The 11915-nt window shown below is 38.4% G+C and overlaps 1 protein-coding gene across 1 annotated transcript; it reads left to right on the top strand.

The window, feature by feature from the left end:
* The first annotated feature begins 7501 nt into the window (after nucleotides 1-7501).
* LOC110866989 (receptor kinase-like protein Xa21) lies at nucleotides 7502-10517 on the top strand. Its single transcript, XM_022116134.2, has 3 exons — nucleotides 7502-9551; nucleotides 9642-9997; nucleotides 10337-10517. The coding sequence occupies exons 1-3, from the start codon at nucleotides 7502-7504 to the stop codon at nucleotides 10340-10342; spliced, it is 2412 nt and encodes an 803-aa protein (XP_021971826.2). The 3' UTR covers nucleotides 10343-10517.
* The last annotated feature ends 1398 nt before the right edge of the window (nucleotides 10518-11915 follow it).

Raw genomic sequence — 11915 nt, 5'->3', positions numbered from 1 at the left:
TCCAACAAACACCCAACACTTTCTCGCAAATGAACCAACTCCAATCAATGCAACAAATGCAATCGTTACAACAAATGACGATGTGAAACTCGTTCAACTCGCAACTTCAATCAACAAATGACGATGTGAAACTCGTTCAACTCGCAACTTCAATCTCAACCACAACCTTTACCAACACCGGCAGAATCGTCTCACCAACCACAACCCGTAGAAGATGACGTTGAATGTGTTCCGAAGATGCAACCGCAATCCTTGAAACGAAAAAAAAGGAAAGCAAGTGGCGGGTGACAAAGATCAACCTTCGAAAGCCAAGGTAAAACCTTGGACAAAGATCGAGGAGGAGGCGTTAGCAAAGGCGTGGGTTAGCAAATCAAAAAGCCCCATTGTCGGTATGTAAAAAATATATAAATCTTATACTAAAAATATATAAATTTTAAATTTTTTAATATATACTTTTGTTACATTCTAAAAATATAAGTAACAATCAAACAAACGATGTGTTTTGGAAAGCGGTATTAGCAAAGTTCCTTGCGATAAGGGAACATGGTCATTATCGCGATATCGATTCGATCTCTTCGAAGTGGAGAAAGATGCAACCAGTCATGAACTGATTTGCGTCGATATATAATAATTTATATACTAGTAATCGTCGTATTGGGTGTCGTATTGGGATGAGTGACGAAAATGTTTTCAAAGAGGCGATGCATAAATACGATACTACGCATTCTTCTACTTTCCAACACGTATGGGCTTGGGATGTTTTGGGAACCAATAACAAATGGGTGCCTGTTCCAAACGAGGTTGCAATGGCTAAACAAACAAAAACCTCAGAGACCGGTAGTTATAGTGCGGGGGACTCGGACGCACGATGCCAAATAAATATAAACGACGAGCCCGAATTTGACGAAGAAGAGTACGAGGTTCGAGAGGAGGAACGTCCCCGGGCAGGGACAAATCCAAAAAGGGGGCGACTGCAAAAAAACAAGCCGCAACGGGGGGCGGTTCCAAAATGGACGGGTTTATGACCCAGTTCAAAGCGTACACTGAGGTCACGACCCAAAAGGCAAAAGTGAATGAACGTAAGGTGGAAGAACGGGTTCGGTTGAAGAATGAAAGGAAAGAATACAAAGATTGGGAGATAATGAAAACCGATATAAACAATTATCCGGAAGAAGACCGAGCGATTTTAAAAAAAATGAAAGAAAAGGTCGCGAAAAAGTGGAGTACTTCTTAGGATTTTTTTTAGGTTATGTTTTTTTTTAACTTATGTTATGTTTGGTTTTTAACATTAATGATTTTATTTTATATCTTATTAAATGTTAAAAAACTAGCTGAATTTAAGAAAATAAATAAATTAACTAGGTGGGGTAGGGCCATCACCCATTTCCTTGCTTCCATTCTTGGATGGGCATCCTCTAAGAACTATGACGTGCCGCTGAGGTGAAGGGTCATCCTTTAAAGACTACCCTCCTCCCATACCAAGTAGCCTTACCGCGTTACCGAAAGTACCCTATGTGACACTACCCGAGATACGTCCCTAGTACCTTAACAGTGGGTCAGAATTGCGGGTCTACTTAACTTCATCAATCTTTGCTTAACCAATCAAGTAAGGATAACACCACCTATCAACACCTCAAGATAACACAAACTGGTAACTATTCATACACAAACAAAATAAAAAATTTAGTACTAAAGTGATTTACTATTTACAATAAACCTTGTGATCATAAGAAGGAAAAAACCTTGTGATCAAACTGCAAAACTTATTTTAAGCGATTAACAGTATATAATATTAACGGTATAACATTAACGATTATATATTTTAAGCGATTTAATGTTGAAACCGGATGAGAATTTATAACACAAATACACCAAAATAACAAAACAAAATTCAGATGGGTTACATACACTGCGTATAGAGCTATACGCAACATATATAAACCTTAGTTATCTGTGCGATTGCTGAGTCAGACGCTGAAATTCATGTAACCTATGCGTTGTGTATAGCTCTATACGCAGCGTATAGAAACCCTAAGTGTGCAAATAGACAACCTGGTGTTCGTATAGTCTTGTCGGAAAGAAGATAATAGATAGTATACGGAGCTAATATGTAACTTGGTGTTCTATATAAAAACCACTCTTTGTAACCCTAATTGACAATCAATACAATTCTCAATTCAATTCAAACCCCAAATTGCTGTGTTTGTTCTCCACTAGACAACATGGTATTAGAGCAGTGTTGATTCTTGAACACTTTGCTCATCATCAATCCGACTTCAAACCGAAAAAAAAACAAAACCAAAATCAAAATCAAGTTATCGAACCTGCAAGTTTTTCCTTCCAATTCATCAAACAACAACAACAGCCGTAACTGGTAACCGCTGTTGTTCGTCAATTCCGGCGAACTTTATTCATTCGTCAAAAACAGCTTGCTTCAGCCCTTGTTGGTGGCGACGGATTCACAAAAAAAAAAACACAGCTTGCTTCAGTCCTTGTTCGCGTAAGAAACCCTAACCGTCCTGTTCAAGAGTCACAATGGTGGCAGCGGCGGAAAGTTGGGGTCAGCGAACCCTAATTCATACAAGTCAGCGAACTCAGCGAAGATAGGGGACTTGTTTCCGGAAGTCAGCAAAGTCAGACAAGTCAGCGAAGATAGGGGGCTTGTTTTGAACCAGCAGAGGTGTTCGGGCGAAATTATTCGGGGCTCACTTCAAATCTTGAACGCGAGTTCAAGTCACCGGTGATAAATCCGCCGGGTGAGATAACTTCGCCTCCTAGCGGCGTTGTTCCGAGCTTGGTTTTGGTGTGGGTTTCGGCGGAGGTGATATATCTCCGGTCTTAAGTCTTGAACGCGAGTTCAAGTTGCCTAGTGAATTTGGCAAATTCGCTGGTTAGTCAACCTTTGTAGGTTGCCGACGTAATTGTTACATTTCCGACGACTTAAACCTTGAACAGTGTTCTAAAAAAAAGGATGGCAATCAACTATGAAAAAAACAACTCTTGGATATTCGATTCAGGTGCAACTGACACCATGACATTTGAACCGTTGGATATACAATCAATGTCTAATCTCAAAAAACTCAAATACATACTGCAAACAACGGAACGATGCAAGTGAAAGGAGCAGGAGTAATTGAAATTTCACCAACTATGAAATTGTATAATTGCCTCTATGTTCCGTCCTTATCACACAAATTACTGTCAATCAGTCATATTACCAAAGAATTAAATTGCACGGTACTAATGCACCCTACTTTCTGCCTCCTACAGGATATCAGGACAGTGATTATTGGATGTGGTACTGAGCGTCACGGATTGTACTATGTGGATGAAGTGACTCAACAGGGTACTGTGATGTTAGCACATGGAACCGAAAACCGGGAAGCCTGGCTATGGCATAGACGTTTGGGGCATCCATCCCATAGCTATTCGCACCTTTTGTTTCCAAAACTCTTTCCCTCGAATGGGAAATTAGATTGTGAAACTTGTCTTCGTGCTAAAAGCTATCGACAACCGTTTAAACCTAGCAATACGAAAGTTGCTTCACCGTTTTCACTAATCCATTCTGATGTGTGGGTTCCTGCTCCTGTGATGGGGGGGGGGGCAGGGTCTTCGGTACTTTATACTATTCGTGGATGATTGCACTCGCATGACATGGGTATATTTTTTAAAAAACAAAGCCGAAGTTTACGAAAAAATTATCACGTTTTATGCTATGATTCAAACTCAATTCCAAACCCAAATCCAAATCCTTCGATCCGACAATGGGGGAGAATTTGTCAATACGTCCATGAAACAATTCTTTAAAACCAAAGGATTAGTTCATCAAACCTCTTGTTCTCATACCCCCGAACAAAACGGTGTTTCCGAATGGAAAAACCGTATTATTCTTGAAATGACTCGAGCCCTTTTGATCGAATCTCAGGTTCCTAAATCTCTTTGGCCGGAGGCAGTTGCAACCTCTGTGTATCTCCTGAATCGGCTCCCCACAAAGGCTCTTAAATTTAAGACTCCCTTAGATTGTCTATCGAAGTCTGCCAGTAATCCCCATCCTCTTACACTTGAACCTCAAATTTTTGGGTGTACCGCATTTGTTCACATACCCAAAGTCAACCGAAACAAGGTCGGCCCATGTGCTGAGAAATGTGTGTTTGTCGGCTATGGGATCGACCAAATAGGTTATCGGTGTTATAATCCAAAAACTCGTCAAATGTTCACCACAATGAACGTTGACTTTCTTGAAACAAAATACTTTTATGACACCCAACTCAGTGGTCAGGGGGAGAACGAATGTATAGACCCTCTGAGTTGGCTAACCCAACTTCCCTCGTCTGAAGAAGTAACAATAGAACTTCCTCACAATACTGCGAGTCCTTCAAACACATACACACAATCTGCGGAACACAGTACCCCTGAAGAAACTCCATCCAACGTGATGCATGAGGTAAGAAATACTAAGAACCCTAAATGTTCTATGTCTTATAACTATGAGACAACAGGGGAACACATAGAACCGACAACTACATAACATGTTGATCCAGTTGTTGAACAGGTTGAACTAGTTGCAGCAGAGACTACCGGAAGATACTCTCTTCCACCTAGAGCCAATAGAGGGGTTCCTCCAAAACGGTACTCCCTAGAGAGGGAAACCAGAAATTCAAGATATCCTGTAGCTAATATGGTCGACGGGAACTTATCTAACAGTGCGAAAGCATTTGTTACGTCTCTATACACTGAACAAATACCTAACTCTGTAAATGAGGCTCAAGGTAAGGAGAACTGGAAAGAAGCAATGGAAGTGGAGATGCGTGCTCTTATGAAAAAACAATACATGGGAGAAGTGCATTCTTCCTAAAGGAAAGAAAACAGTTGGATGCCGGTGGGTGTATTAGATTAAATATAAACCAGATGGTTCCATTGGAAGATACAAAGCCAGGCTTGTAGCCAAAGGGTACACTCAGACGTATGGGATCAATTACTCTGAGACTTTTTCTCCGGTTGCAAAAATGGATACCATCAGAGTTCTCTTTTCCATAGCAGCTAATAAGGATTGGCCCCTTCATCAATTTGATGTTACAAATGCGTTTCTTCATGGAGACCTAACTGAAGAAGTTTATATGGAAGCACCTCCAGGTTTTTCAGGGGGTTTTAAAGATGGAGAAGTTTGCAGGTTGAAGAACTCCCTATACGGGCTAAAACAGTCTCCTCGGGCATGGTTTGGAAAGTTCACCTTGGCCATAAAAGAATACGGGTATCGCCAAAGTAACGTTGATCATACCTTGTTCCTCAAGAGAAGGAACGGCCTCGTAACTAGCTTGATCATATATGTGGACGGCATGACCGGGGATGATGTAGAAGAAATAGCCCAACTGCAAAGGAATCTGTTTTCAAAGTTTGAAATGAAAGACCTTGGGAATCTCAAGTATTTCCTTGGAATTGAAGTTCTCAGATCTAAGCGGGGGATTTTCATCTGCCAAAAGAAGTATGTTCTTGATTTCCTGGCAGAAACTGGCTTGATTGACTGTAAACCAGCTGATACGCCAATGGTGGTGAACGACAATCTTCACATGGAGCTCGATGGAAAGCTCGCAGACAAAGAAAGATACCAACGGCTCGTGGTCAAGTTAATTTATCTTTCCCATACTCGCCCTGATATAGCTTACGCTGTTGGAGTGGTAAGTCAGTTTATGCACCAACCACAAGTTGCCCACATGGAAGCTGCTCAGAGAATTCTAAGGTATCTCAAGGGAACCGCAGGCCATGGTGTATTGTTCAAAACAAATGGGCATTTAACTGTTGAGCTCTACACTGACGCAAACTGGGCAGGAGATAAGGCAAACCGAAGGTCTACATCAGGGTACTTCTCCTTTGTTGGCGGAAACCTTGTTACCTGGAGAAGTAAGAAACAGAAGGTGGTTGCTCTGTCAAGTGCAGAAGCAGAATTCAGAGGTATAGCTCGAGGGTTAAGCGAAGTTCTTTGGATCAGAAAGCTGCTAGAAGACATTGGTTTTTCACAAAAGGCTCCTAGTAAAGTTATGTGTGACAATACCGCTGCAATACAAATATCAGAAAACCAGTTCAACATGATCGAACAAAACACGTGGAGGTAGATCGACATTTCATTAAAGAAAAGTTGGAAGGAGGAATCATAGAGCTCCCGTATGTAGCATCAAAAGATCAACTCGCAGATATCCTCACGAAGACAGTCAACGGAAATGTGTTTAATAGCTGTTTGAGCAAGTTGAGTATTGGTAACCCCACTACTCAACTTGAGGGAGAGTGTCGGAAAGAAGATAATAGATAGTATAGGGAGCTAATATGTAACTTGGTGTTCTATATAAACACCACTCTTTGTAACCCTAATTGACAATCAATACAATTCTCAATTCAATTCAAACTCCAAATTACTGTGTTTGTTCTCCACTAGACAACAAGTCTAGGTCTTGGAGGAAAGCTAAACAATCAAATTAATCCTCACATAATTTTAAATTAAACAATCAATCAACAACAGTTCAAAAAAAAAAAAAAGAAAAAATCAATCAACAAACTTGTAATGTGGGTTTAGCTTTATAATCAAACTGGAAAAGTTTTCAATTTTAAACAATCAATCGACAAACTTATGATGCGGGTTCAACTTTTTAGTCAAATGGGAAAAGTTTTCAATTTTAAACAATCAATCGACAAACTTATGACACGGGTTTAGCTTTTTCCACAAACTGGAAACTTTTTCAATTTCAAATAATACAAATTTAAGATTCTTATATTAAATTATTTTCAAAAGTGGGCTAGAATTGCATATCAACGCCAACTATTTAAGTCAAGATAACATCAACTGGTCACTACTCATACATTTGTGACAGTGAAGGTAGGTACCAAAAAACCTTGTGATCTTCAGTTTATTCCCAAAAATGATTTCAATGCAACCGATCCCATCTTCCTCTCCTAGTAATTTCCTCTTTTACGTTATTCTTGTTATATTTCTAACTTCCACGTCCATCTCATCTTCCTATGACGGTGGAAATGAGACCGATCATCACGCTTTGCTCAAGATCAAGTCAATGATCACTCGAGATCCATATGGAGCTTTAACCTCATGGAACGCCTCCCTTCATTTCTGTGATTGGGCTGGTGTTAAATGTGGGAAACGGCATAGCAGGGTGACTTTTGTAGCACTAGAGTCACAAGGTCTAGAAGGCTCTTTGTCTCCTCATGTAGGGAACCTCAGTTTCCTCCGTGTGTTTTCTCTCGCTAACAATAGCTTTCAAGGAGCCATCCCTCATGAAATCGGTAATCTAAATAGGCTGACTATTCTTTATCTTGGTGCAAACACATTCAACGGAGTCATTCCAACTAATTTGTCTGGTTGTTTAAACCTTCAAATGCTTGATCTAGCTAGAAACAAGCTAGTTGGAAGCATACCCAAAGAGATCAGCTTCCTCTCCAAACTTTCTTTTCTTTCACTTGGTCTTAAATCCCTCCTCTCTTGGGGAACATTACGTCGATGGAAACGTTCAGTGTTCTTGGAAATCCGGTGGGTGGGATCATTCCAGACACCTTAGGTAATTGGAAAAAATTAGTAGAATTTGACTCTGGTGATTGTAATCTAACTGGGACCATCCCTCATTCCATTTATAACCTTTCACTTCTAGCTATCTTTAGTTTGTCTTATAATCAACTAACTGGTAGTCTTCCTCGAGGTATAGGTGCAATGCTCTCTCATCTTGAAATCCTACAATTAAATGATAACCAGTTGACGGGACCACTTCCATCATGGATATCTAATTGCTCGAAACTAAGAATACTTGATATGACAGATAACATGTTTAGTGGGAAGTTGACGATCGACTTTTCAAAACTAGGAGATATTAATGGCATATACTTAAGTTTAAACAACTTTGGAAGTAGTGAAGCTGATGAAATGAATTTTATTGATTCTTTGAAGAATTGCACCGCTTTATATCGTTTGGATCTAGGTTCTTGCAAGTTTCAAGGAGTGCTCCCTAGATCAATTGGTAACCTTTCTGATCAACTCGGGTCTCTGAATCTTAGCGGAAATAATTTACATGGAAACCTCCCAGCATCAATTGGTAATCTAGTTGGCTTGGTTGCTTTATATTTAGGAAGTAACCAATTCACAGGAAGCATCCCCTCAACCATCGGTAAACTTCAAAAGCTACAATATTTTGATTTATCTGAAAACCAACTTTCAGGGCAACTTCCTGATGCCTTAGGGAACTTGTCATCTTTACTCCAACTTTATTTGTTTTCAAACAAGTTAGAAGGGGTAATTCCTTCAAGCATAGGAAACTGCCGTCATCTAATAGCGTTGCAACTTGATGACAATAAATTTACCGGGAAAATACCTCAACGTATCTTACAACTTTCATCTTTATCTATAATACTGAATCTTTCTCAAAACAACCTGTTTGGTTCACTTCCAACCGAGGTTGGAGACCTCAAGATGTTGACTGCTTTGGATTTATCTTATAATAATTTATCAGGTAACATTCCTAGTAGCCTTGGTAGTTGTGGCAGCCTTACCAGTTTGTCCCTCAAAGGCAACTTGTTTCAAGGCATGATACCGCCATCATTAAGTTCCTTAAAAGGATTGGTGGAACTCGATATTTCTCATAACAATTTATCGGGCCAAATTCCTCGATTCTTGGAACGGTTCTTGTTAGAATATTTGAACCTATCATATAATGATTTTGAGGGTGAAGTACCACAGCTAGGAGTGTTCGCTAATGCAAGTGCATTCTCCATTTTGGGGAATAGCAGGCTTTGTGGTGGCGTTGTTGAACTTGGGTTAACCAAATGTAAGGATACAAAGAAACATAAAGAAAAATTTCCTGTGTTTGTAATAATCATTTTGATTGCATCCTCACTTTTCACCATAATATGCTTAGCATATGCTTGGTGTAAGAAGAAAAGCAAGAGCCGGCCGTCTCAATCTTCAATGAGAGATCGATTCTTGAAAATTTCATACGCTCAACTTCTCAAGGCTACCAATGGCTTCTCCGAAACCAATTTGATTGGAAATGGTGGGTTCAGTTCCGTTTATAAAGGAGTCCTTAATGAAGATGATGATACACTTGTCGCAGTGAAAGTTCTACGTCTTCAAAATCGAGGGGCTGAAAGAAGCTTTATGAGGGAGTGTGAAGCATGGCGAAACATTCGACACCGTAATCTGTTAAGGATAGTAACTTCATGTTCAAGCATTGACTTTCAAGGAAATGATTTCAAAGCTTTGGTATACGAGTTTATGCCTAAAGGGAGTTTACACGATTGGCTTTACACAAGTGAAGGTACATCGAGGTTAAACTATATTCAGATAACAAATATTCTTGCCGATGTCGCGTCTGCACTTGATTATCTTCATAATCACTGTGTACCAATCGTTGTTCACGGTGACTTGAAGCCTAGCAACATTCTACTCAACGATGAAATGGTGGCTCATGTTGGAGACTTTGGTTTAGCTCGCTTTCTTGGAACAACTTCTTACCAAAACAGCTCCACCAGCATTAGAGGAACAATTGGTTACGCTGCTCCAGGTAAATCTCTTGTATTTCTACACGTTTGTATTTACTTACAATATTGCCGTTTTTCGTTTCTCTTCTGAAGTAATTGTTTATAATTTGCAGAATATGGACTCGGGAGTGATATGACAACTAATGGAGATGTCTATAGTTTTGGAATGCTATTACTAGAGGTGATGACCGGAAAAAAGCCAACTGATGACATATTTAATGAAGGGCATAGCCTTCATAAATTTGCTTCCATGGCTTTGCCTGACCATGTAATGGATGTTATTGATCTCAACATTCTAAACATTAATCAAGGAGTGTGTGAAGCAGATGCACATAAAATAGAAGAATGTTTGGCTTCAACAATCAAAATTGGAGTATCATGCTCTCTGGATTCCCCATCACTAAGGATGAATATGGAAAAGGTTGTACATGAATTGCATCGTATCCAGAATACACTTCCAAATATTGAGGTACTATTTTTACTTACCACATAAAAAGTCTTCACATGTGTTCATTGTTTTCATAGGTAGTTTGTATGAAAAGGTCACCCAAGTATTCAATTTTAATCATTTTTTTCCACTAATATGTATCCTTTTTCTTTTATACCAAACTTGGTAAAAAAAAGCACGTTGATACAATAATGCGTTTAAACTGATCATTGTTTTAGAATTTTTTTACTTTGCAATACAGGAAAAATAACCAAAGGTATTTTTGTTTTCTCATAATCTTTTAGGTTATATTTGCCATCTAAATTAAGTTTATTTGAAATATTACATTTTGACTTGGACTCCATGTGCACATTCTTGCAGATCTAACACCAAGCTTGCATTTGGGATTTCAAATAAACTACACCTAGGATATGGTGTATGTCATCATTGAATCATTGTTAGTTTGCCATACATATATAATTGTTATTTTGCTTAATATCTTGTTGACACAAGTATACGAGTTTGTGCTTAATTATTTACAAAGGATATATATTATATTGTCTAGAATTGAGTGCTAGTAAGACATGCATGGTTCAATGAATCAAGAAGTGTATAATCCTAAAACTAAAAGAAAATAATACTAAATGAAACTGTTATTCACAAGTCCATTTATACACTACAAGTATTTAAACCTATAGCAACGATACTTTTTGGGGTAGTGACCCAATGTCATCGCTATAGGGTCTGTGGCCATACATTCACGGGTATAGATTCTAGGTATCGTCACTATATGTGTCGTTACCATAGCTTTCCCATATGACAAGTGCACTACTAGAAAAAATGATTTTTCTTGGGCGATGAAATTAAAGGTTCTTGGCGATTTTAGGTCCGTCCAAACAAACATGGCTGGAAAAAAATATGTGCCATCGCCAAAGCTTTCCCATATGACCTGTTTTCCTCGTTCATTTATGTTTATGAACATTCATTTATGTTTGTTGATGTTCATTGGTTTATGTTTGTTTATTTACATGTGTTTCCGTTTAAATACACAAGTAGTTATATTTATAGTAATGTTAAACATAAAAGGAACTGTCTAAATAGTTATATAAATATAACTTGTTGAAAATTGTGCTTTCTAGTAATAAAAATGAGTTTTTCAAGGGAATTTATCGTAATTTATCACTAATTTATATAAAAAAAAACACTTTTTGTTCATTTATGTTTATCCAATTATGTTTATTTATGTTTGTTCATTTGTATTGTTTATTTTGTTTGTTAAATTATGTTAGTTTAAGTCTGTTTATTTATGTTCATAAATAGTTCGTTGCCCATTTTCCTAATAAACTAACATGAACAAAAAATGTGCCCTATTATATGTACGTGCTCGTGTTCGTGTTTATGTTCGGTTAAAGTTAAATGAACGAACACGAACATGCCTCTTTTCGTTTTCGTTCGGTTCATTTACAGACCTAATGAAGATCACAGACTTGAGTCTTTTAGTCACAAGTAATCATGTTACATTATTTGGAAAGACGACATTATGAAGATTTAGTCAAAGACATAAATATTCAAATCAACTGTATATAAACATGTAGTTTGACATATGTCTCCTGTAACTGCTCTTATTCCTTCTTCAAATCTGCCTATATATGGCGTGTATTTTTTTTTTTTGTAAAGAATATGAACAAATTCAATGCATCACAATCTTATATGGTAATCAGATCACAACTGCTCATCTGAGCTTCACTTGTAGGTCCGACTAGGAGGATCTAGTCGTCCAATACTTGTGTACTAACCCAAACGGTTGTGCGGAATCCAACCGGAAAGGCAAACCGAGATAAAACAAGCACAAACAAGACACACGCGATTCACCGATTAACACCACTTGTATTAATACGAATGAAAGGTTCGGTTACAAGTCAAGGTTTACAAATCTGTTCTGTAAACTCTCTCTCTCAGT

This window comes from Helianthus annuus, chromosome 7 (genome assembly GCF_002127325.2).
Source record: "Helianthus annuus cultivar XRQ/B chromosome 7, HanXRQr2.0-SUNRISE, whole genome shotgun sequence".
Classification (NCBI taxonomy): Eukaryota; Viridiplantae; Streptophyta; class Magnoliopsida; order Asterales; family Asteraceae; genus Helianthus; species Helianthus annuus.
This window is presented reverse-complemented; position numbering and strand designations above follow the sequence as displayed.

What these genes read in the sequence shown, in the direction of transcription:
- LOC110866989 (XM_022116134.2), top strand. Translation starts at nt 7,502, where the DNA reads ATGGAAACGTTCAGTGTTCTTGGAAATCCGGTGGGTGGGATCATTCCA. An exon ending in AATTGGTTACGCTGCTCCAG is followed by an intron (nt 9,552 to 9,641) that starts GTAAATCTCTTG and finishes TATAATTTGCAG; the next exon opens with AATATGGACTCGGGAGTGAT.